The sequence below is a fragment of the Myxine glutinosa genome, chromosome 2 (assembly GCF_964187855.1).
Source record: "Myxine glutinosa chromosome 2, kmMyxGlut1.1, whole genome shotgun sequence".
Lineage (NCBI taxonomy): Eukaryota > Metazoa > Chordata > Myxini > Myxiniformes > Myxinidae > Myxine > Myxine glutinosa.
In genome coordinates this window covers 121,095,557-121,122,853 of record NC_136262.1, presented here as the reverse complement: position 1 = coordinate 121,122,853, position 27,297 = coordinate 121,095,557, and the positions used below count along the sequence as shown (strand labels likewise).

Here is a 27,297-nt window from a genome sequence, read left to right as displayed (position 1 = left end):
TGTGAAACGTGGATTTGATGATGCCCCAATTCCAATGTGAAATGTGGATTTGATGATGCCCCAATTCCAATGTGAAATGTGGATTTGATGATGCCCCAATTCCAATGTGAAATGTGGATTTGATGATGCCCCAATTCCAATGTGAAATGTGGATTTGATGATGCCCCAATTCCAATGTGAAATGTGGATTTGATGATGCCCCAATTCCAATGGGAAATGTGGATTTGATGATGCCCCAATTCCAATGTGAAATGTGGATTTGATGATGCCCCAATTCCAATGTGAAATGTGGATTTGATGTGCCCCAATTCCAATGTGAAATGTGGATTTGATGATACCCCAATTCCAATGTGGATTTGATGATGCCCCAATTCCAATGGGAAATGTGGATTTGATGATGCCCCAATTTCAATGGGAAATGTGGATTTGATGATGCCCCAATTCCAATGGGAAATGTGGATTTGATGATGCCCCAATTCCAATGTGAAATGTGGATTTGATGATGCTGCAATTCCAATGTGAAATGTGGATTTGATGATGCTCCAATTCCAATGTAAAATGTGGATTTGATGATGCCCCAATTCCAATGTGATATGTGGATTTGATGATGCCCCAATTCCAATGTGAAATGTGGCTTTGATTATGCCCCAATTCCAATGTGATATGTGGATTTGATGATGCCCCAATTCCAATGTGATATGTGGATTTGATGACGATGCAATTCCAATGTCAAATGTGGATTTGATGATGCCCCAATTCCAATGTGAAATGTGGATTCGATGATCCAATTCCAATGTGAAATGTCGATTTGATGATGCCCCAATTCCAATGTGAAATGTCGATTTGATGATGCCCCAATTCCAATGTGAAATATGGATTTGACGATGCCCCAATTCCAATGTGATATGTGGATTTGATGATGCCCCAATTCCAATGTGAAATATGGATTTGACGATGCCCCAATTCCAATGTGATATGTGGATTTGATTATGCCCCAATTCCAATGTGAAATGTGGATTTGATGATGCCCCAATTCCAATGTGAAATGTGGATTTGATGATGCCCCAATTCCAATGTGAATTGTGGATTTGATGATGCCCCAATTCCAATGTGAAATATGGATTTGATGATGCCCCAATTCCAATGTGAATTGTGGATTTGATGATGCCCCAATTCCAATGTGAAATATGGATTTGATGATGCCCCAATTCCAATGTGAAATATGGATTTGATGATGCCCCAATTCCAATGTGAAATATGGATTTGATGATGCCCCAATTCCAATGTGAATTGTGGAGTTGATGATGCCCCAATTCCAATGTGAAATGTGGATTTGATGATGCCCCAATTCCAATGTGAAATGTGGATTTGATGATCCAATTCCAATGTGAAATGTGGATTTGATGATGCCCCAATTTCAATGTGAAATATGGATTTGATGATGCCCCAATTCCAATGTGATATGTGGATTTCATTATGCCCCAATTCCAATGTGAAATATAGATTTGATGATGCCCCAATTCCAATGTGAAATATGGGTTTGATTATGCCCCAATTCCAATGTGAAATATGGATTTGATTATGCCCCAATTCCAATGTGAAATATGGATTTGATTATGCCCCAATTCCAATGTGAAATGTGGATTTGATGATGCCCCAATTCCAATGTGATATGTGGATTTCATTATGCCCCAATTCCAATGTGAAATATGGATTTGATGATGCCCCAATTCCAATGTGAAATATGGGTTTGATTATGCCCCAATTCCAATGTGAAATATGGATTTGATTATGCCCCAATTCCAATGTGAAATATGGATTTGATTATGGCCCAATTCCAATGTGAAATATGGATTTGATTATGCCCCAATTCCAATGTGAAATCTGAATTTGATTATGCCCCAATTCCAATGTGAAATATAGATTTGATTATGCCCCAATTCCAATGTGAAATATAGATTTGATGATGCCCCAATTCCAATGTGAAATATGGATTTGATTATGCCCCAATTCCAATGTGAAATATGGATTTGATTATGCACCAATTCCAATGTGAAATATGGATTTGATTATGCCCCAATTCCAATGTGAAATATAGATTTGATGATGCCCCAAATCCAATGTGAAATATGGATTTGATTATGCCCCAATTCCAATGTGAAATATGGATTTGATTATGCACCAATTCCAATGTGAAATATGGATTTGATTATGCCCCAATTCCAATGTGAAATGTGGATTTGATGATGCCCCAATTCCAATGTGAAATATAGATTTGATGATGCCCCAATTCCAATGTGAAATATGGATTTGATTATGCCCCAATTCCAATGTGAAATATGGATTTGATTATGCACCAATTCCAATGTGAAATATGGATTTGATTATGCCCCAATTCCAATGTGAAATATAGATTTGATGATGCCCCAATTCCAATGTGAAATATAGATTTGATGATGCCCCAATTCCAATGTGAATTGTGGGTTTGTTGATGCCCCAATTCCAATGTGAAATATAGATTTGATGATGCCCCAATTCCAATATGAAATATGGATTTGATTATGCCCCAATTCCAATGTGAAATATGGATTTGATGATGCCCCAATTCCAATGTGAAATATAGATTTGATGATGCCCCAATTCCAATGTGAATTGTGGGTTTGTTGATGCCCCAATTCCAATGTGAAATATAGATTTGATGATGCCCCAATTCCAATATGAAATATGGATTTGATTATGCCCCAATTCCAATGTGAAATATGGATTTGATGATGCCCCAATTCCAATGTGAAATATAGATTTGATGATGCCCCAATTCCAATGTGAAATATAGATTTGATGATGCCCCAATTCCAATGTGAAATATGGATTTGATGATGCCCCAATTCCAATGTGAAATATAGATTTGATGATGCCCCAATTCCAATGTGATATGTGGATTTGATGACGCTCCAATTCCAATGTGAAATGTGGATTTGATGATGCTGAAATTCCAATGTGAAATATGGATTTGATTATGCCCCAATTCCAATGTGAAATGTGGATTTGATGATGCTGCAATTCCAATGTGGATTTGATGTGGATTAGATTTGATGATGCCCCAATTCCAATGTGAAATATAGATTTGATGATGCTCCAATTCCAATGTGAATTGTGGATTTGATGATGCTGCAATTCCAATGTGAAATGTGGATTTGATGATGCCCCAATTCCAATGTGAAATGTGGATTTGATGATGCCCCAATTCCAATGTGAAATGTGGATTTGATGATGCCCCAATTCCAATGTGAATTGTGGATTTGATGATGCTGCAATTCCAATGTGAAATGTGGATTTGATGATGCCCCAATTCCAATGTGAAATGTGGATTTGATGATGCTGCAATTCCAATGTGGATTTGATGTGGATTTGATTTGATGATGCCCCAATTCCAATGTGGATTTGATTTGATGATGCCCCAATTCCAATGTGGATTTGATGTGGATTTGATGATGACCCAATTCCAATGTGAAATGTGGATTTGATGATGCCCCAATTCCAATGTGAAATGTGGATTTGATGATGCACCAATTCCAATGTGAATTGTGGATTTGATGATGACCCAATTCCAATGTGAAATGTGGATTTGATGATGCCCCAATTCCAATGTGAAATGTGGATTTGATGATGCACCAATTCCAATGTGAATTGTGGATTTGATGATGCTGCAATTCCAATGTGAAATGTGGATTTGATGATGCTCCAATTCCAATGTGAAATGTGGATTTGATGATGCCCCAATTCCAATGTGAAATGTGGATTTGATGATGCTGCAATTCCAATGTGGATTTGATGTGGATTTGATTTGATGATGCCCCAATTCCAATGTGGATTTGATGTGGATTTGATGATGACCCAATTCCAATGTGAAATGTGGATTTGATGATGACCCAATTCCAATGTGAAATGTGGATTTGATGATGACCCAATTCCAATGTGAAATGTGGATTTGATGATGCCCCAATTCCAATGTGAAATGTGGATTTGATGATAAGAGAGAAGGAGGGGAAGATGGAAGGAAGGAGGTGCGAGGAATTTGTTGGGGGTAATGCGACTTGTAGACCACACTGTACATTGTACCGTTGTACATTTTGTTTGTCTTGTCTTACATAAGCGGCTAAACATGGGGACAGAGCACATATCTGCACATGTACAGCTTGTGGTGTATTAAGGCAAATTAATATGACTCGTGTTCTCAAGTTCCTTTTCATGTTTCTAAAATATTAAATAACTGCTGGTTTTTTGTACACTGAAAGCAAAAGTTATTATAAAGGGTTTTTGTACCGTAATTAAAGATAAATAGGAACACTGGAACAGCCTTCATGTGTACTGTGTGAGTGCTAATGTAGATTTGTATATTAATTGATGATGATTGTTAATGGTCAGGTAGTACTTTAACATTGTTAGGTTGGTTTGTTCGAGTCCACCTTTTCATTTTTCTTCCTAGCTGGAGCCCGTCCCAACAAGTCGATACACAATCGGGGGACTGTCCCCCTCTTCGTTTTACGAGTTCAGAGTGAGAGCAAAGAATGCTGTTGGGTTGGGACCGCCAAGCCTCAGTGTGAATGCTCATACAGGAGAGAGAGCGTTTGCCTCTCCACCAAGACATTTGAAGGTGAATCCCATTCCGTTTTTTTTTTTTTTTTTGTACACAAGATCGAGGCTCGTGTAAGAGCTAACATTAATCACAAAAAGACAAATTGAGACAAAAGGACAAAAAGACAAAAGACAAAAAAAAAAAGAAGCTGACACATAAAACATATAATAAAGGGAGCGGGAGACAAGATGGGGAGAGAGGGGGAAGCACACAAGTACAACATTTGAGAGCAGGGACATCGAGAGATCTGTGGGAGGGAGAGGGCTTGGGGGGAGGAGGCATGGGAATGGGAAACGGGGTGGGGAGGGGCGGGTGAGGTATAAAACACATGGACATTGCTAGGACTTCCAGGAAAGAAGTCGGTATTTCAGAAAAGTGGATCTGGGGTGAATTAACGGGGGTAGAAAAGATCAAGGTTTTGGAAGGGCGGCAATTTGATTCATCCACCTGCATGAAGAAGTCAATGTATTTTATTTGCCAGATGTAGGGCGCCCCTTTATATGAACTTTTCTAGAGCATTACTTCCTTCCTCCTCAGAACACAAGGGTAGTGCAGCATGCACACGGCATTTTTTTGAATGCCCCTTATTTTGTATTGTCTGGTATTTTCTACAAGCTCTGGAATGCCCCTTCTTTTCTATACTTTGCCACATGGCACATCCCCTTATATATAACAGACATTTTAAGGTCATTTTCCCTGCTAGAGCGGGGGTTAGCCTTGCGGGCCCCATGACCATCTTCTCCATTTTGCCCTGTTTTCTGCATCTCTCCTTGTTAACCCCATTGCCCACATTCCTTCTTCCACCATCTTTAGCCAAGTCTTTCTCGGTCTTCCCCGTCCTCTACTTCCTTCTACATTCATTTCCATCACTCTTCTCAACCAGTCACTTTCGTCCTTCCTCAACACATGACCAAACCTCAACACTCAAAAGGAAACCATGACAATTACCATTACCCTTATATAAAGGGGCCCTTTCTATGCCCCTGCCATTTTTCACAAGATACATTTTAAATACGAACAAAATGCATTTGTTCACCGTACAAGACTTTATTCAAGACGATATAAAAGACTTGGAAAGGTAAGGGGAAAAAATATTCCACCCAGACAGGATTTGAACTCACATTCCCCAGCTTGGGAGTCTGATCCTTTATCCATTAGGCAATTGGACCAGCACATTCGATTTGTGTAATAACATTTTGAAGAGTTATGAAGTGTGTATATATTTTTATATACTTGATTTTAAAGCAAAAACTATAGCACTTCGGTGGAATTTGTTTCAAAATCCATTAACTCGACTTTTTACCTCCACCACCAAAGGTGGATGGATGTTATGTTTTCACCCCTGCCTGTTTGTTTGTGAACAAAATATCTCAAAAAGTTGTGGACGGATTCGGACTAAATTTGAAAGAGATGTAGCGTATGTGACAAGGACGAAATTTTTAGATTTTGGTGAAGATCCGGTTTCGGATCCGTCTACTAGAAATTTTTGGGAGATAGGGCCAAAAACGATACATTGCAGGATATCTCAAAAAGTTGTGGACAGATTTGGACGACACGTAGTGGATCGGTTGGGTGTCTGACAAGGACAAATATATTCGATTTTGGTGCAGATCTGAATATGGATTCGGATATGAGAATTATTTAATTTTTTAAGTGATTCTTCACCATTGGGAGAGAGGGCCAAAAACGATACATTGTGGGATATCTCAAAAAGTTATGGATGGATTTGGACGAAACTTGGTGGAGATGTTTGGTGTGTGACAAGTACAAAGAGATTCGATTTTGGTGAAGATCTGAATATGGATTCCGATATCAGAATTATTTTTTTTTGACGAAATTTTGATTATTCACCATTGAGTGATATGGCCAACCAGGCGGAGGTATGCTCTCTACTGTGTGCCGTTTGAGTTGGCCGATGTATATTCCAAGTTTAAGTTAGTTTCAATGTATAGTCGTTGAGATATGAGCACCAACACATTTTGGGCGGACGAACGGACGGACGGACAGACACCAACGTGATTTCGAGGGATTACCAAATATAACTCAAGAATGCGTAAACAGACGTTGCTGAAATTTGGAACATATTACTTCAACGTACAAAACATTCACTTCTGAAATTTGGAACATATTACTTCAACGTATAAAGCATTAACTTCTGAAATTTGGAACATATTACCTCAACGTACAAAGCATGATCTTCTGAAATTTGGAACATATTACCTCAACGTACAAAGCATAATCTTCTGAAATTTGGAACATATTACTTCAACAACAACAATAACACGCATTTTAAGGCCATTTTCCCTGCTAGAGCGGGGGTTAGCCTTACGGTCCCCATGACAATCTTCTCCATTTTGCCGTATTTTCTGCATCTCCCCTTGTTAACCCCCTTGCCCGCATTTCCTCTTCCACCACCTTTAGCCAAGTCTTTCTCGGTCTTCCCCATCCTCTACTTCCTTCTACATTCATTTCCATCACTCTTCTCAACCAGTCACTTTCATCCTTCCTCAACACATGACCAAACCATCTCAACCTGTTTCTCTTCACAGCATCAATCACAGGCTCTATTCCCATCATCTTTTGCAATTCATCATTTGTCTTCCTCTCTCTCAACGATACTCCACACATCCACTGAACCATTCGCATTTCCACCCTTTCCAGCCTTCGTTGCTGCTCTACATTCATTACCCATGTCTCGCTCCCATAAATCAAAACACTTCTCACACATGCAGCATACACCTTTCCCTTCAGCTTCAACGACACTCCTCTCCTCGTCAGCACGCCACTCAGTTCCCGAAACTTCTTCCATGCACATCTCACTCGAGCAGCCGTTGCCGAGTCTGATCCACCTTCTCCATTCAGCATGTCTCCGAGGTAGCAAAATGTTTTCACACCTTGCAGCTCCCTCTGGCACACCTAACATTTGAATGTTGCTGCCACACTGGTTAATGACCCTCTCAGACCACTACATTTTTGATGAACCCACTCAGCGCACATTGTACATTGAATGGAGTTCACTCCGACACCCTTCCTGCACACAGCACACGGCCACTTCCCAGTTCTTTCCACCTCACCACATGTTTTACCACTTGCCATCACCTTCGTCTTTCTGATATTCACCTTCAGACCTTTTGTCTCCATACATTCCTTCCACTTGTTCATCTTTTCCTTCAGTCCATCCATACTTTCCGCAATCAACACCAGATCATCTGCATACAACAACTCCCACGGTAAACCCTCCTTTACGTTCTGAGCCAGCACCTCCATCATAGCTACAAATAGTAGTGGACTTAGTACCGACCCCTGATGCACTCCCACCTTCACCTCAAACTCACCACTGTTCCCGTCCTTCGTCCTTACAGCTGTGCTTGCTCTTTTGTACATTTACATCACTACTCTGATCAACTATTCGTCCACTCCTAACTTCCTCAATGCCCATGTCACTACTTCGCATGGAACCCTATAAAATGCTTTCTGCAGATCAACAAATCCAAGAAACAACTTCTTCCTCTTCTCCATGGACATCTCCTGCAACTGCCTTACAATAAAAAGCACGTCTGTCGTTCCTATTCCTGGCATAAATCCAAACTGCATTTCGTCAATCTTCACTTTCTTCCTTATCCTCCTCTCCAACACCCTTTCCAATACCTTCATTCCATGCTCCAGTAACTTTATCGCTCGATATAAGCCACAGTCCAGAGGGTCACCTTACCCCTTGTATAGAGGGACGAGGGTACTCAGTTCCCAATCCACTGGAATGCGGCCTTCTTTCACCACCAGATTACAGATCTCTGTCATTCTCTTCACACCCCAACTTCCTGCTGCCTTCAACATATCTCCCACAACTCCCGTCGGCCCTCCCGCTTTTCTACTCTTCATTGCTTTTATCGCTTCCTCAACTTCCTTCTCAGTTATCTTCTCTGCCCATCCTAAAACTGGGTTACTCTCCATGTTGCCATCCCATTCATTCTCTGCATTCAACAGCATTTCCATATATCTCTTCCATCTTCCTTTAATTCCATCTGGGTCCACAACGATTTGTCCCACTTCATCCTTCAAGCAACTCACCCCCATCACATCACACCTCTCTTTCGCTATCTGCTTTGCAATCCTGAATACTGCTCTCTGACCCTCTTCCGAATCCAAGCGTTCTCCGTACATTTTCCTGCATGCCTCCTGCGCCTTTGCTACCTCTTTATTTGCAGCCTTCTTGGCTGCCTTATAACTTTCATGCTCTGCTTTTTCTGCCCCCGTACCCTTCGCATTCTGCCACTCCTTGAACTTCTTCCTCTTCTCGTCAATCCTCTTTCCAACTTTATCATCCCACCACCATGTTTCCGAGTGCCTCGGTGGTCCTTTTGTCCATCCACATACCTCACCAACGGCTCCCAACAGACTAGCTTTCATTGACATCCAACCACTTTCAAGCTAACCACATCATCCTCTACCCTACTCAGCCTCTCTTTTAATGCCTCCCTTACTATGACCTCTTTCAACCTCCACACCTTCATTCTCGGTTGGTACTTCACCCGCCGAGCTCTCCTCGCACCTTTCACCCTTATGTCACAGACAACCAAGTGGTGCTGTGAAACAGCCTCCTCTCCCGGGATCACCTTTGTGCCCCGGAGGTGCCCCCTATCTCGCCTGCGCACCATCAGGTCGTCAACGGTTGTCGTCGACCCACCTGATGTGTATGTAACAAGCTTATTATCCTCTTTCTGGAACTGAGTATTACAAATCAACAAATCGGCTCCATCAGCAAACTCCAAAATCCTTTCACCTTCTCCATTTCTCACACCATATCCGTAACCCCCATGAACTCCCTCAAAACCGTCCATACTCCTTCCCACATGTCCATTTAGGTCTCCTCCTACCACAACAACTTCCTCATCTTTCACGTTTTCCATCAGCTTCTCTATTGCACACCAGAACTTGTCCTTCTCTTCATCGCTCTGACCAACCTGCGGAGCATATCCCGAGATGACGTTCACCAAGAGCTTTCCAATCATCATTTTCACCATCATCAACCTATCACTCACTCCAGTCACACTCACCACACTGTCTACAAACTCCTCAGAAAACAGGACACCAACGCCATGCACGCCTTCCGGGCACCCTTGCCACACAAACTTGTATTGCTGTCCCTGCCTACCCTTCACCATTCTCACACCACTTCCCTTCCATCTCGTGTCTTGCACACAACATATGTCCACTCTTCTTCTGACCAATACTTCCACCACTTCTCCTGATCTCCCTGTCATTGTCCCTACATTCCATGTCCCAAACCTCAGAAACCGATCTCCACTTCGGGCATCAGACGTTTCGTCGTCATAAATGGAGCGATTTCCACCCTTGCTTCGATCGGGTTCCCCACCTTGAGTTTTGATGAGAGGGAGTGGGGTCCCCAACGGGGTACTTCGGGCTGTATCCTGCCCATATTTAGTTGTATTTGTCATGGTTGTCTTTTTGAGGCAATGTTTTTTTAATGGCAGGATGCCCTTCCCTTTCCTTCCTGACGCCAACCCTTTTAGTCGCCTCTTACGACACGCAGGGATACGGTGTACCGATTCTAAACCGGGGTACACACCGGAACATATTACTTCAACGAACACAAAACATGAATTCTCAAATTTGGAACATATTACCTCAACGTACAAAACTTGAACCTCTGAAATTTGCAGCCGATTTCGTCCAGTAGACGCTGAGAAAGGTATTTTCAGTCTCCATGTAGAAGCTGCAAACATAGAAACATCCCATATAAAGGGAGGGGCGCTCTGCGCCTCCCTTTGATTTACATAGATAATTTGCTTCTCCTTCCCCCCTCCCTTACACTACCGGCAAATATAAGAACACCCCTATTATACACTACTTCGGGTCATGGTGATCCTATGCAGCAAGTCTGGATGTAATTGGACCAGAACTGTAGGAGGCGTAACATGACACACACACACACACACACACACACACACACACACACACACACACACACACACACATACACACATACACACACACACACAAACACACACACAAACATACACATACACATACACACACATACACACACACAAACACATACATACATACACAAACACACACACAAACACACACACAAACATACACACACAAATACACACACACACATACACACAAACACACACACAAATACACACACACAAATACACACACACACACACACACACACACACACACACACACAAACACACACACACACAAACACACACACAAATACACACACACAAATACACACACACAAATACACACACACACACACACATACACACAAACACACACACACACACACAAATACACACAAACACACACACACACCCACAAATACACACACACACACACACACAAATACACACACACACAAATACACACACACACACACATACACACACACAAATACACACACACACACACACACACACACACACACACACACAAATACACACACACACACACACACACAAATACACACACACAAACACACACACACACACACACACACGCGCGGTCCATGAATTATAATAAGGATACTATATGTGCCTTTGGTATCGTTTACACAACGTCTGTTTTGCATTATTCTGCCTCCGTTCCTCACAGCCTTTTGCTCCCTCTTCCCCCTTCATCTTTTTCTCTTCCCTCTTCCCCCTTCATATTTTTCTCTTCCCCCATGACTCGCTCCTTCCTTTCCTTTTCTTTTCTTCGACATTTTAGGCCCATATGCTAACGGCGGGTAAAGCCTTGGTCAGCTGGCAAGCGCCCCCGGACCCCGCCGGTCGTCTGGTCGGATATAAAGTCTACTGGACAGATGATGCAGATCTCCCGATTTCATCATGGGAGAAACAGGATGTTTTGGTCGCTCTTACGACCACTTTGTCGTCCCTTTCCATGACACACTCGTACGTCGTTCGAGTGAGAGCCGTTACCTCGGAAGGTGATGGCATGATCTCCTCTCCCGTTCAGTTGGAAGGACCTTTGGGAGGTGGGTGTTGTACATGAGGGGAGGAAGGCTTCGTTTATGTACATTGTTGGTAATGTACTAAAAGGTGATGGCGATACAATTTTTTGCATTCATTTTTTTCCTCGGTGGGTGTTTCCGGCATGTTCAAATTAATATGGACATTTTCCCCCATGTATGTGCGGATATGAGCCTCAACGGTGCATCTTGCAAATACCTGTTTCTTTGTAAATTGATCTGCCTTTGTTGTTGGTCATGAAGGATAGGTTTAAAGAAAGGATGTTTGTGACTCATTGTGGTGGTTCTGCTTTTGCACCTAAATCTGTGTTCATTTATTGTGGATGTTCATTGCTGAGAGGCATAGTGATGTTAAGGTCATATGTGTAGCATGTTTTGAGAGAAACCTGACATAAGGGAACATTGCAAAGGGGGAAGGAAATAGGCCCTTGTGGAGGGACTAGGTTCAGCACCTGAGGTGCTGTTGTCTCCTCAAGAAATGTAGGCCTAATGTTTGAATCCTCAATGCCATGATGGTGCCTTCTGAGCATGGTTTTGGTCACCTGACGTAATCCGCTTAATTTATAACCTTAACCAAGCACGAATCAACAAGAGTGTTGTCTCGCATAACAGTGACAACCTAAACCTCATCGTCATTGGAGCCTCAACATTGCAGTCATCTTGCTAATAGTCAGGTTGACTATGTTAACAAATATAATTTCGTTCAAAATTTTGGGAGATTAGCAAACCTATACATTTTTGGAATCATCAGAGAATCGGAAAATCAATGTTGGCATTTGCACAGACACAGATTTTGGATTTTCAAAATGGCCGCCATAAAATACATATTTTGCGCCTGGCTTCTAGTCAACCTCGAAACTTAATTAAATATGCTAATCCTATGTGTTCTGGGTCAAGGAATCCAATAAAGGCCTCAAAATAGTGCTCAGGATTATTAGTGGGGGGGCCAATGTTTTCCCGTTGAATTCAAATGTTAATTTGTGGACACTGGTTGGGTTGTCTTTAGGGATGATAGAAGTTGTAGAAAAAATATGTCTCCATTTTTTTCAAGTTCTTTATAGCGGCCATTTTGGATTATCAAAATGGCGTTTGTTGAAAACCGAAATTGTCATTATCTTGGCTTCTAAATGACCTAGAGTGTTAATTTTGGTGTCCAAATGTACATATTTGCGGATACTTAATCCAATAAACACACATTTATACACCTACATATGATCAAAAGGGTTCTTATGGCAGCCATCTTGGATTTTCACGCACTTATGCCAACACATATATATATTTTTTTCCATCATTTTCACTTCTAAATCACATAAAGGCTGGACTTTAGTGTTCAAATGTACACTTATAATGTCTTTGTGCAATATTTTTAGTTGGCAGTGTTCATTGTTACATTGAAGGATCTCCATCCTCCTCATCATCAGTGTTATCGATTCCCATGGGGCGCTCCTGACCCGTGTTACCACACACCTCTTCATCTGCCCCACACATACACATCTCAGAACAGTTGAGATGCTGAGACCTGCATGAGCAGTGAGACATGCATTGGGTCTTCTTGCAGTTACATTTGATTAGATGTGTGATGGCAGCTGGGGCTGGAGGGTCCTTGGTTGTGATGGGCACCAGCTGATCTCCTTCTGCTCTCCATCCATGTTCTGTTGGTTGTGGAAGCTGGGGGTCCGGTACATCAGCCTGATGCCACACCATGGCCTGGAAATGTGCACGAGCAATGGCTTCATGTAAAGCTCCCCGTGTTGGTGGCAGCTTCTGTGCCTCTAGCTGTTTCTTGGTAAACAGTCTCCACCTCAGCTTGCCCACATCCACAACTGTAGTACGAGGCTCATACAGCTGGCATACAAATGCCTCAATGTCACTTTCTGTGTCAGCTCTCAGCTCCTCAGAGGCCCCAAGGTCATGAAACGCAGATACCACCTCAACAGAGCACCTATTGAGGGCTTGCCAACATGTGAGCTTTCCCTTGCCGGCAAACCGACCAGTCTGGTCTGCTCCCGTGAATGCATGGAATCCTGGTAGGGCTGCAGCCTTCCTGACACCAAGTTCATGTACTATTGGTTCCAGTGAGATTTGCCTCTTCTTGTTCCCCACACCCGTGATGAAGTATGTGTCTTTGCATAGTTCATGGTACCGGTGGAGTGCTAGGATGAATACATCAGTATCAGGTGACTGAATGTACAGCTGTGTTGCACCTCTTCGGACGGCATCTAGACTGTGAAGAAAGATCCTCGTATCAGCCTCCTCCTGGGAGCTACGGAGATGCTGTACATCCATGCAGTTGGAGAAGACATCCTGCCTTGAAGTGACGATGAAGACCTTGGTAGTCCCCTCAAAGTGACACAGAGCTTTCTTTGCCAGATAGACAGTTAGCTCATCTTTGGTGTTGGTGTGCGACAGGAACTGTTTTGCTGTCAGTTTCCCAATCGGGGTGCTGTCTTGAACGTGGTAAGCAGTGGGCGGCTTGCCACCTTGGCGCCTCTCCCGTGTGGCCTCTTTCAGTGAATTTGGCAGATCATATCGGTCAAACACGAGGTGGACTTCATCATACCCGTTGGTCTTGCAGTCCAGTGTTGCATTGAAATGGCCAGCCCACTGGGCACATGTTTTGACCCATTGTGGCTTACCCATTGCTTGCACTAATGCCATGCCGTCTATGACAGTCACCTTCTTGGGAGGGGGTGGAGTATGTTCAGGATTGTCGTCGTCTGGCTGCTGACCAGTGCCAGTTGACTTCTTGGGTAGATCTTCTAGGATGCCCATGAGCTTGCTTTTGTCTGTGCATGGTAGTAGTGTCCCAGCCATTGCAAAGAGGGTTCGTGGAAGCGCGGTGAATTCATATTGACCTATGGCATCCTTCAAGTTGATCTCTGGTCGTGAGCGGGCCACGATCAGCATGCGCGCAAACAGTGACCTGTCGTCTTTCAGCTCTACAACCTTGTCTGCCAGTTTGTGCTTCACAGCTTTCCTGGCACTCTTCCACATCTTCAGTTTGACCTTTCCCATTCTGGCCCAAAGGTTGATTTCATTTGTGTTGATGCGCTCTGCAACAAACGTGTTATACGCTTTCTGACCAATCTCATCTTGGTTGCAGACATCCTTCTGTACTTCAGCTGGCATCACCACCTTGGTGATGATAGTCGTCAGGTCTTCACCCTCATGCGTCATGGGATTCATGGACTCTCTGATCACATTCTTCAGTCGACGAATGCTGTCTTCCTGCCGAGCCCAGACTGTGGTTGATAGGTCGTGGTGCTCCTTGCGTGTAGCTGATTGTGAGCCAGCCATCTGACGGGCTTCTTCAGCAAGCCTACTCAGCTCTGGTGCTGTCAGAAAGAACCTTTCGCGGGCACTGGCATTCTGGGTAATGCCCACAATACCCCCTGTCACCTTCATGATCCTGTTGATGTGCTCCAGTGCATGGTCCACACCTACAGCACAGAAGGGGATTTCATTCTTATGGACACTGAAGTTCCCATCCATGAACTCTTGGTAGATCCCTGGATCTGTCATCTTCAGGGCCTTCATCTCTGCAAGGTACCGGGGAGTCAGCCTGGCATATTTCTGTTTGTCATGTGCAAAGAAGTATATGCACATCTCATCCAGTGAAGACAGGTGAAGCTCAAATTGTCCATCACGGGTGGCACGGATGAATGTGTATATCAGCATTATCATCCGCATGTAGCGTCGCACAAACTTGAACAGTGGACTCTTGGCTTCTTTCCTCTCATCAAACTTTGCCATGGCCTCCAGGACTTCGTTTGACTCGAGGACAGCTAGCATGTTGTTCTGCGCGCTTGTCATCTCCTCTCGGTTGTGTAGATGACAGCTCTGGGCAACCTGTTGTGCTGACTGGGTACATGGGCCCCTCAGATGGGGATGCTCTTGGAAGAATTCGTCCACATAGAGGTCGAAGAGGGCTTGGACAGTGGTGATGTGGGCCTCCAAAGCCCTCTTCATGTGCTTGGCTTCCAGTATTTGTCTGGTCGTTGTTGGGCCATAGATATCAGCCTCAGACCAAGCCTCGTCAAGACCACTGTCCTCTATGGCATTCCCAGCAGCCCTCAGTGCAGCCATCACAGTGTGCATCTCCCCTAGTCGCAGTACCCACTTGCCTTTGCAGTCATCTCTGGTCATCTCCAGCTGTTTGGCTCGCTCATACAGGGCCATGTCTAAGGTGATCACTGTCTTCCTATCGGGACCCATGACCATGCAGTTGATTTGCTGTGTCTGTTTCAAGACTGTTATCAGTGTTTGCCATTCATGGGCTGGTGCTGCTACCAATGGCAGGGCGTTGACCTCTGTCAGAGGCTTCGAAGAGGAGAGCAGTGAGTTGTAGGCTGTCCAAGTTGGGATATCGTGATGCTTGATCCTACTGCCAGGTGGTTGTTTTGGATCGTGGACGAGTGACCCAACAGGGTCAGCATGCTGGGGTTCTGCAGCTTGCAGCTGGTCATCTGGTGGGATGATGTCGTCTTGTACGTCCTCAGCTTCAGCTGTTCGCATGATTGTGCGTGAAAGTAGCCACACTGTGTCCGTCGCAGAGTACGGCTTGGTGACATCTGGGTTTGACCGTGTCTTGAAGCTATACGTGGTACCTGTGGCAGATTGTTTGTTTGGTGCTTGGCAAGGAACAAAGTCTGGAGCAGTCAGAACCTTGAGTGAGCGGTGTCTGGCCTTTCGGTCATGTAGTGTCAGTGTTCTATGTTCATCTGTGGAGGGTGCATGTTCCCGTCGTTGGTAGAGTGCCCAGGCTGTAGCATGGAGTGTCCGCTTCCCATCAGGTGTGTCTTCATTGAAGTCACTGTTGTCCACTGCAAAGAAGACAAACGTCCCTATGCGCATGGTTCTTGGAAAGTATACACCCTGTTCTGTCGTAGACTCTATGACTGAGTTGGCCAGCTGTGTCTCCAACCGCAAGATCCGACTATAATCAACAGACAGACCGAACCCATGCAGGAAATCCAGAAGCTTCTTGTTTCTGGTGGACTGATGGACTACAATGGCAACGGCAAGCTGCTGTGGCCATTCTAAGCGATGGCGGAATGGTGCATCTGGCTCTTTGGGCTTGTACGTGACTTGGCGTTTTGACTTGTAGCCGTACATGATGTTCTGACTGATGGTTATAACATCTCGATGAATAGTGGCTGAGCGCATAGTCTCTGGCTCAATGCTCGTGGCTGGTCCTTCCAGTAGCCAGCGGAGGAAAGCATAGAGTACTTTGGGTACATGCTTTTCAGCATCATCAGTGTTCATTTCTCCTTCAAATTGCCATGGGTGCTTGTTCTGACAAGCAATGGTACTGCGGAGAACAGAGGCACTCTCAAACAGTTGTTCGATGTTTTTTTCATTTGTCTTCGTCATTGCATCTTCGACAGCTGCATCACGCACGGCAGTGGAGAATACACAGTCTGACTCGTTTCGACGTTTTGGTTTCATGAAGTGAACGTCATCAATGTGAGAGTTGATTTTCTCCTTCATGCCTTGGGTAGTAGGTGATGGGACATTGTGCACACCATTATTGTCAAGAATCCTGGAGTAAACCGACTTCAGGTCAGACATGTTGAGAATTTCACCAGCTTGGAGTAGAGAGCGAACAAGGCTGACAAACTCAATGTCTGCGGCTATTTTGATAACATTAGTTTCTTGCAGTATGTGTTCTTTGTCATCACTTGATGTCCCACTCTTGGGAGCACGTTGGACATTCTGCACCCAGCATGGGAGATGATACTTGACGTCGATCGCATGAGCATCATGTGCACTGATGGCAGCACTCAGCTGAACTTTCCACTTGTGGTTGCTGCCTTCTTCAACAGCTTTCTTCAGCTGTTTACCTGCGTTGAACGTGCATACAACATGTACACTTTCCTTAGTGACCTCTTGACAGAAGAAACAAAGGTCTCTGTTGAATGGAGTTGATGATGAACGTGTGAAGCGAAGAGTCTCGTCTTGCGTAGAACCTGAGGTACTTGCAGCGGCAGGTGCAGAAGAAGGACGTCCACACCTCTTATGAAGATGCTGGGTGTCGCCATGTTCGCAGGCTTTCTGGTGGCGAACTCTAGCACGCTCCAGGTGAGCAGTGTTGCATGTAGATCCATAACATGCCCGGTGCCACTTTGCTTTATTGTTCCTCAAGTCAGTGGCAGTGAAACAGCTTAATCGTTCGCTGATCTGTTTGAAGTCGGCATCACCATATCGTGCCCTCTCCTGGATGAACTGGAGAAACTTTGCATATGAGCCCAGTGCTGGCTCAGTCACTAGTGCACCTTGGGGATCCTGGCACTGAATGCAAAGTGTGAAATCAGTTTCTTTCTTGGTTTTCTTGCTTTTTGGCTCCATCATAGCTCAGGGTCACGAATCTGGAACATACAAATAACAAATAACAATTAAGATAGATGTGCATTAAGTTAGATTTTGGACACTGGTTCGGCTGTGCCATAAAAACCTATTTTTATCCCTTGTAGGTTATTAAAGAAGGTTTCATTCAATTCTCTATCCCCAAAAATGTACAACTGGACACCAGAATCGAAACTCTAGGTCATTTAGAAGCCAAGATAATGGAATTTTACGTTTTCGACATCCGCCATTTTGAAAATCCAAAATGGCCGCCATAAAGAACTTGAAACAATTGGAGACATATTTTTTCTAGAACTTATATCATCCCTAAAGACAGCCCAACCAGTGTCCAAAAATTAACAAGCAATTTCACCGGGCATTTCAATCTGCTACATTGGCCCCCCCACTATAAAGAAAAGCAACAAACAAAGGTAATTGAAAACCATCGTCTTTATATTTTTTATATGGGTGGGGGCGGAGATGAGATAACTTCCGCTTAGTAACGGCGTCACGTGCCCTAGAGCGATAAAAACAATCACGCTGCGCGCGTGCAGTGTGTGTGTTTTGTGTTTGCAGACTTGCGCAGAAAAGTGCTAGATTTTGTGTTGTTGCAACGATTTAACTTACGACTTTCGTCACATACTACTGGCCACTTATATCAGCATGTCTTACAACTATTTTGACAATCTTCCAAGCGAAGAGAGATACGGCAATTGGATACGGCAAAAGAGAGATACGAGACCAAATTATCGGCAATTGGCCTTGCAATTTGTCCGTACCGGTTACCGGCAAGTGCGTGGATCAACGACCTGACAGCCTGGCCGGATGTTCAGTTCGCGGATGTGTACATGTACCTCACGAGCACACCAGGTATGAAAGTACATCCTTTCACCCTCTGACACCTGACAACCGAACGGCCGATGAAAGCAAACATGCGTAGCAATGCGTGCGTACATGTGTATACATGCGCGATACACACAAGTTACTTACTTATATTTTCAGTAGCTGTGATGTAATGAAAATACTAGTACCCGACTGCAAAGCCGCAATGAGCCGGCGAAGCCAAAGCCTCTTGCCACTATTTTACCCATCACGATGGCATCAGTGGGTTAGGTAGTTGGTAGTAGGTAGGTGTAGTAGGTACCGTACCTCGTTCAAAATGACACATTTGCATTCTGGATGAGATTAAAATTTATAAAATTTCCTTCTTGATTAATTCGGTGAATTCCGTCTCAACTTCGGATATTTCCGGCCATGAAAAACTATCCCCTACGGCCGCGAGATTTCTAAACAAGTACAAAAAGTTTTATATAAAACAAAAGCCGCGTCGATGTTACACAATGCCTAGATGCAGCTGTGCCTATAACGTCGATGTTATAGGCACAGGACATTCCTATTGATTCGATTACTTGATGTTATTTTTGTGCAAAGTGAAAATATATCTCGGCAATTTCCCGTGTGTGGCGACGAATTTTAAATATATCTCGGCATTTTCCCGTCTGTTATTTCAGGCGGTGTATGACTGACCATGCCGCGATTTAAAAAATATATATCTCGGCAATTTCCCGTGTGTGGCAACACGTGAACGAAGCTATGCTCCTCTCTCCACATTATTGTGACGACGTATAAATTAAATATTTCATCGTGACGATTGTCATCAAATGGACGAATTTTTAATATATCTCGGCATTTTCCCGTCTGTTATTTCAGGCGGTGTATGACTGACCATGCCGCGATTTAAAAAAAAAAACAATATATCTCGGCATTTTCCCGTCTGTTATTTCGGGCGGTGTATGACTGACCATGCCGCGATTAAAAAAAAAAAAAATCTCAATGGACTTGAAGTTACAGGCCTTTGAGAATTCATTTCGTTCTATAAAGGGCAACTTTCATCGGATTTTCTTCACGTTTTTTTTCAACCGAGTCTAAAACTATGTTAGCGACTGTGAAAAATGAAATGATATATCGAATTTGATTTGAAAGAAAACTGTGTGAGAGAGCAAGACACCACGGGCCTACAAAACAGGCCTCAAAGCTATGCGAGTTAATAAAATGGTGGATATTTGTTTATATGAAGCCTCTCCCACAATGGGTGGAGCTATGGTTCCCAGAATTGGTGGAGCTTTGAGGTTTTGTCTTCTCTGCAAGAACAACAAGAACAAGAAGAACAAGAACAAGAACAACAGCAGAGGGCACTCTATGAGCAGCGTCTGCGACGCGGCTAAAAATAATTCTTCGTCAATTTTAGAATATTTGACGCCGTTTTCAGCGTCCGAAATGTGGTAAAAAGCTTTTTGAAATATTTTTTCAAATGCTCGAATCTCATTGGTTCCGGTAATTGGTGACGATTTTCGTTGAAGATAACCAGGGCCCGTGTGGGCCTGGGGAACGAGGTTGGTCTTAAAGTATTTTAATTACAAATTAGAGGTGCATAAGATTCTGAATCAAACAAAGACGGGTGAAACAAACTCCTATTTAACTTTTTCGCAATTTTTTAATGCATACTTCCGCATCCGGAAGATGGCGGCCTCCATTGAGTGATTTGGTTTTTGAAATATTTTTTCAAATGCTCGAATCTCATTGGTTCCGGTGTTTGGTGACGATTTTCGTTTAAGATAACCAGGCCCGTGCGGGCCCGGGGAACGAGGTTGGTCTTAAAGTATTTTAATTACAAATTAGAGGTGCATAAGATGGTGAATCAAGCAAAGACGGGTGAAACAAACTCCTATGGAACTTTTTCAAATTTGTTATGCATACTTCCGCATCCGCAAGATGGCGGCCTCCATTGAGCGACTTGGTGCGTCAAAGCTTCGAAATTCTCAAGGGATCCAGCAAAATCTGGCTTTTCAACATAATACGTACGCGTTCATTCACAACACCGGCTTCGCCGGCTACTAACTGAAGTTAAAAGTAATCGTTTATATTTAAACTTACCCAGCCATGCAAGTGCAGTGGGCAGCTTGCACTACTCCGTCACTGTTTGTGGCTAGCCATGGGCGATGTGAAGGGTCATTAGCCCGCTGTGATGGACGTACATCAGCTTTCAAGATAATCAACCCTGTTGCAGACTTGACATGATGTGCTGTCTGCACGAAGCCAGCAGTGAAGTATCGATGGGCCTTCAGTGACTTATAAGCCTATTGCTGTAAGCTATATAACGTTGTTGCTGTATATAAGTTGTATAGCTGTTGCTGTAAGCTGCACGCCCATTGCACTTGCATGGCTGGGTATTACTATTAGTTTAAATATAAACTATTACTTTTAACTTCAGTTAGTATTTTCATTACATCACAGCTACTGAAAATATTAGTAAGTAACTGTTTTGTGTATCGCGCATGTATACACATGTATGCACGCATTGCTACGCGTGTTTGCTTTCATCGGCCGTTCGGTTGTCAGGTGTCAGAGGGTGAAAGTACCCGGATGTACTTTCATACCTGGTGTGCTCGTGAGGTACATGTACACATCCACGAACTGAACATCCGGCCAGGCTGTCGGGTCGTTGATCCACGCACTTGCCGGTAACCGGTACGGACAAATTGCAAGGCCAATTGCCGATAATTTGGTCTCGTATCTCTCTTTAGCTTCGCTTGGAAGATTGTCAAAATAGTTGTAAGACATGCTGATATAAGTGGCCAGTAGTATGTGACGAAAGTCGTAAGTTAAACCGTTGCAACAACACAAAATCTAGCATTTTCCTGCGCAAGTCTGCAAACACAAAGCACACACACTGCAAGCACGTGGCGTGATTGTTTTCATCGTTCTAGGGCACGTGACGCCGTTACTAAGCGGAAGTGATCTCACTCTGCCCCCACCCATAACTGTATTACATAATACATGATATTGCAAGTCCTTTGAAGTTATAGGTATGGGTTTATAAAGCAAGAAAGCAGCCTTGTTACTATCAGATTGAACTATAAGTCCTATACACAGGATCTAATAGGTCTATATACCGTTCAGGAATATGCTTTTATAGATCTTCATCACTGTCCTGAGTGTCATTTTCGCAAAGGTGTCTACGCAAATGCCAACATTAATTTTTGGATCTCTCATGCTCTGAATATTCCAAAAATGTATAGTTTTGCTAATCTCCAAAAATTTTGAACGAAAAAGCATCATGAACCTGACTATAACGTCCTGGTCCCACAGACTGCCGCCATTTCCTCGGATTTCATTACCCCACAAGTGAAGCAGAGAGCCGAGTGAAGCAATTGCTTTACTTTGTGTGACTGTCTGTCTGTCGACAAAGGTCGGTCTATCATCAAGGAACAACTGAATTTAAATTTAATTTTACATTTTGAAAACTCTACAGCATGAATCGGAACATGAATCAAAACAAGAATCGGAACATGAATCAAAACAAGAATCGGAACATGAATCAAAACAAGAATCCGAACATGAATCAAAACAAGAATCCGAACATGAATCAAAACAAGAATTGGAACATGAATCAAAACAAGAATCGGAACATGAATCAAAACAAGAATCGGAACATGAATCAAAACAAGATTCGGAACATGAATCAAAACAAGAATCGGAACATGAATCAAAACAAGAATCGGAACATGATTCAAAACAAGAATCGGAACATGAATCAAAACAAGAATCGGAACATGAATCAAAACAAGAATCCGAACATGAATCAAAACAAGAATCCGAACATGAATCAAAACAAGAATCGGAACATGAATCAAAACAAGAATCGGAACATGAATCAAAACAATAATCGGAACATGAATCAAAACAAGAATCGGAACATGAATCAAAACAAGAATCGGAACATGAATCAAAACAAGAATCGGAACATGAATCAAAACAAGAATCGGAACATGAATCAAAACAAGAATCGGAGCACGAATCAAAACAAGAATCGGAACACGAATCCAAACAAGAATCGGAACACGAATCAAAACAAGAATCGGAACACGAATCAAAACAAGAATCGGAACACGAATCAAAACAAGAATCGGAACACGAATCAAAACAAGAATCGGAACATGAATCAAAACAAGAATCGGAACATGAATCAAAACAAGAATCGGAACATGAATCAAAACAAGAATCGGAACATGAACCTGCACATCAGCAGTACTTTTTCTCTGAATTTGACAAATTGTGCGGAGACTCGTCCTGAGCGATCATGCGCACACAAGAGTAAGGTAATTTTTTTTCCTGTCTGCCTGTCTGGGAGTCAAATAAAAGTGAAAATCATTCCAAACAGGAAACCTACTGTTTTTAGGCACATTATAAAGGACACAAACAACAGGCACGAATAACTAATGTAACGCGTTAAATAAGGTGGTGTATAAGATGCTGCAGCAACGGCGGTAAACTTCCAAAAATTTTTTTTTCTACAACCTCTATAACCTTTATTTTATTTGAATTCAGCGATATACTTGGACAATAGAGACCACAAATCGCCTTGTTGGCACTTCCAAAAGCCTCCAGTTTTGCAGTACTTGGACAAAATATTGCATCATTTTACGCCATCTCGACCAATCAAATTTGCCACACTCTCTCGGCGTTGGGGAATATCGAGATTGAGACAAAATGGCGGCTCATAGGAAATACAGATTGTGCTCGGAAACACAAAGCAAGAGTTTCAAAGACCCTTCCCACATCCTCATTCTCAAGACTGCGTGGGATAAGGTGTTCTATGAACTCTAGTTACCTCCAACACCAAAACTGGATGGAGATGATGTTTTGACCCATGTGTCTGTTTGTTTATGAACAGTTTTATCTCAAAACGTTGTGGACGGATTTGGACGAAATTTGGTGGAAAGGTTGGGTGTCTGACAAGGGTGAATTTGTTCGATTTTGGTGAAGATCCGGATCCAGATCTGTGAATTTTTATGTTTTCAAAGTAATTCTTCACCATCAGAGAGAGGGGGCTAAAACCGATATATAGCATGATATCTCAAAAAGTTATGGACGGGTTCAGACAAAACCTCATGGACTGGTCGGGGGTGTTAGACACATCGATTCAATTTTGGTGAAGATCCGTATCCGGATATGAGAAATTATATATTTTTGAAGTGATTTTTCACCATTGAGGGATGGGGCCAAAAACGACATTAAGCACGATATTTCAAAAAGTCGTGGATGAGTTATGACAAAACTATGTGGATAAGTTGGTCAGGTGACAAGAACAAGCCGATTAGATTTGGTTCAGGTCCGGATCCAGCGGTAAACTTCTGAAACTTCAAATGCGACATTATGATCAATTTAGTGGCACATGATATTTAGCTGTTCAAAATCGGTGTTGTGTTACCCAAACAATGGCGGTTAGCATGGAATACCATTCGGGGAGATGTTAATTGGGATACACAGAAAAGACCTACTTGGACCTTAAACCACCAGTGAGGAGCTGTTTCAAATTCCTGTGCCTTTTCTAAAGTTCTGTTGTTCAAATTAAAATTTCATCATCTCTCTCTCTCTCTCTTTTTTCCCCTAGGTTCATTTCATCCCAGAGAGTTGAAAGCAGAACCCGTTTTTCTCAACTCTCCTCTTTCATCCCTTCAGCTCTCATGGAAACCTCCAACTTCAGGGTCTACTCACAGCTACCGTTTGTATGTCAACAAGGAGGGAAATATTGAGCAGGTTAGATTCAAACCAAGGCAGCACAAAATCCCTTGGTTTTTTTTTTTTTCATAACTCTCAAATCCTAGTAGTCTAGTAGGAAGACTAGGTCCCCCTGCACCCCCCGGAGATATACTTCTAATCAGTGTTTCTAGATTGGAAAAAATGTGTAGAAAATGACTAGCTATGGCCCCAAGCTGAAAAAATGTCCCACATACCATTTTTATGCAAATTACTGCTGCAAATTTTATGCAAAATTATGCAAATTTTATGCAAATTTTTGATGAGGAGTAGAGTTGAGGGGTCTTTGAGGGCTTCATCGAGGTGCTCTCGGTTGCAAGACTGGGTCATTCTGAGAAGCACAGCAGGGTCAGAGATCATGATGTTCTCCTCCTCAGTGAATCTCTCCATCAACAGCCTCTCCATTGCCTCACACACTGTTTTGAGGCAAAAGAGGGACTTTGCGTAGGCCTTTCCACTGAGAACACCTTTGAGAGATCCACTTGTTACTAGTTGTGCCTCAAAGAGAATCTCTGCATATCCAGAACCACGCATCTTGTGTCCAGTGAGCATCCCGATGTAGTTCATGGATGTGTGGAAGGGTCCAATCGTTACTACATGACTAGCAAATTCATTTGGCCAGCGCCAGATGATGGGAAGGGCTTTCATGCAGACACCCAGATCAAATGTATTCAGGACCCATCTCTGACCCACCTCAGCAGTTGCTGCCTCGGAACGCTTCAGTAGCTCACGAACAACTGCGTTGTCTGTGATCGGTCTGTGCCTGGTGCCTGCATGGCATGGCAATGGCCTGCAGCCTGTGCCTGGGCTAGGGGGTTTCACCTCTGCAACTGGTTCTCCCCCACCCAGCAAATCAACAGTCGACTACTGCACGCCTATCCACCAACCGATCACAGACAACGCAGTTGTTCGTGAGCTACTGAAGCGTTCCGAGGCAGCAACTGCTGAGGTGGGTCAGAGATGGGTCCTGAATACATTTGATCTGGGTGTCTGCATGAAAGCCCTTCCCATCATCTGGCGCTGGCCAAATGAATTTGCTAGTCATGTAGTAACGATTGGACCCTTCCACACATCCATGAACTACATCGGGATGCTCACTGGACACAAGATGCGTGGTTCTGGATATGCAGAGATTCTCTTTGAGGCACAACTAGTAACAAGTGGATCTCTCAAAGGTGTTCTCAGTGGAAAGGCCTACGCAAAGTCCCTCTTTTGCCTCAAAACAGTGTGTGAGGCAATGGAGAGGCTGTTGATGGAGAGATTCACTGAGGAGGAGAACATCATGATCTCTGACCCTGCTGTGCTTCTCAGAATGACCCAGTCTTGCAACCGAGAGCACCTCGATGAAGCCCTCAAAGACCCCTCAACTCTACTCCTCATCAAAAATTTGCATAAAATTTGCATAATTTTGCATAAAATTTGCAGCAGTAATTTGCATAAAAATGGTATGTGGGACATTTTTTCAGCTTGGGGCCATAGCTAGTCATTTTCTACACATTTTTTCCAATCTAGAAACACTGATTAGAAGTATATCTCCGGGGGGTGCAGGGGGACCTAGTCTTCCTACTAGACTATAGGCTGTAGGCTCGTTTACACAACATTTTGGGGCCACTTGGAGTCGTACGGGGCCTCGTGAAGTTGTGTTCACAATCAATCAGATAGGTCGTGGGCGTGCCGATAACTTTGATGTCAAAGGTCACATGGTATGCCAGGCATTTATGATTAAAAGAAAAAAATTTGGACATTTCTTTTCTCTGCAACCGCTCAACGAGAAAAATTGAAACTTGGCATAGGTCATCAACTCCCCATGCGGTATATAGGGTGAAAACGATGACATTATCAGTGAAATGGTACTCCAGCCATAATTTGTTGAATCAAAATCCTTATCCGAAAAATCTGAAACTTCATATATCTGATCTACAATCCAATGTTATTAAATTTATGACGTCATCGGTCACGTGGTCTGGTGTCCATATTGGATTGAAAATAAAAGCATTAAAAAATCTTCCTCTCCAGAACTGTTTAAGAGATTGATGCAAAACTTCATACATATTGTTAGGTTTTGTGGAGGGCAAATGAAGAAATACCTTAAAGAAAGTTCAGAATCGTATAAATTAGCATGCTCCGAGAGTCGCGAAGAAGAAGAAGAACCCACCTCAATGTTTCTAACGTGTGTCAAATGTCCGGATAAGATCGTATATGTGTCTCCATACGAGGGGTGGAGCTATGCTAATTAGGTAGGGCTAAAGGATAAACCCGAGTGTGTAATTGCCCGGTGATTTTTCCCTTCCTTGTTATTGTATCAAAAAGGGCTGCCATTACAACTACAATGATCGCACTGTAAATGGACTCATTCACTCAACACTGCCAGGGATAACCAACACACAGCACATTTGCCGATCGGCATGCAAGCCCTCCCGCATGGCCTTCGACGTCATCCGAACATTCCTGAATGGAGAATGGACGCCGCCCCGACGACTCGTGACGAGGAGGCCACGCCCCGGCCTTCATGATTGATGGAGGCGCGATGGGATGATTGAGTAGAGCTCGGTGATTGGAGAGAGTGTGACGTCAGCGTGGAGGATTTGAGAGCTGAAGGAGAAAGGGACGCGTCTCGCCATCTTGGTCTCTTGGTCGTCTCGTTCTGGCTACATGGCGGACGGTTTGATTTGTGCTACGGGTTGCTTGGCTGTGGCTGTTCTGGTTCGTT

General features: G+C 43.3%; 1 protein-coding gene across 1 annotated transcript in view; it reads left to right on the top strand.

Moving 5' to 3' along the window:
* The window catches only part of LOC144890796 (receptor-type tyrosine-protein phosphatase S-like), a 97,945-nt gene extending 70,841 nt beyond the window's left edge, over positions 1-27,104 (top strand). Inside the window, exons 4-7 of the mRNA XM_078772630.1 lie at positions 4,487-4,654; positions 11,381-11,648; positions 24,442-24,587; positions 26,898-27,104. Coding sequence (XP_078628756.1) covers positions 4,487-4,654; positions 11,381-11,648; positions 24,442-24,587; positions 26,898-27,104 — 789 coding nt within the window. The remainder of the gene's footprint in view (positions 1-4,486; positions 4,655-11,380; positions 11,649-24,441; positions 24,588-26,897) is intronic.
* Positions 27,105-27,297: the final 193 nt, after the last annotated feature.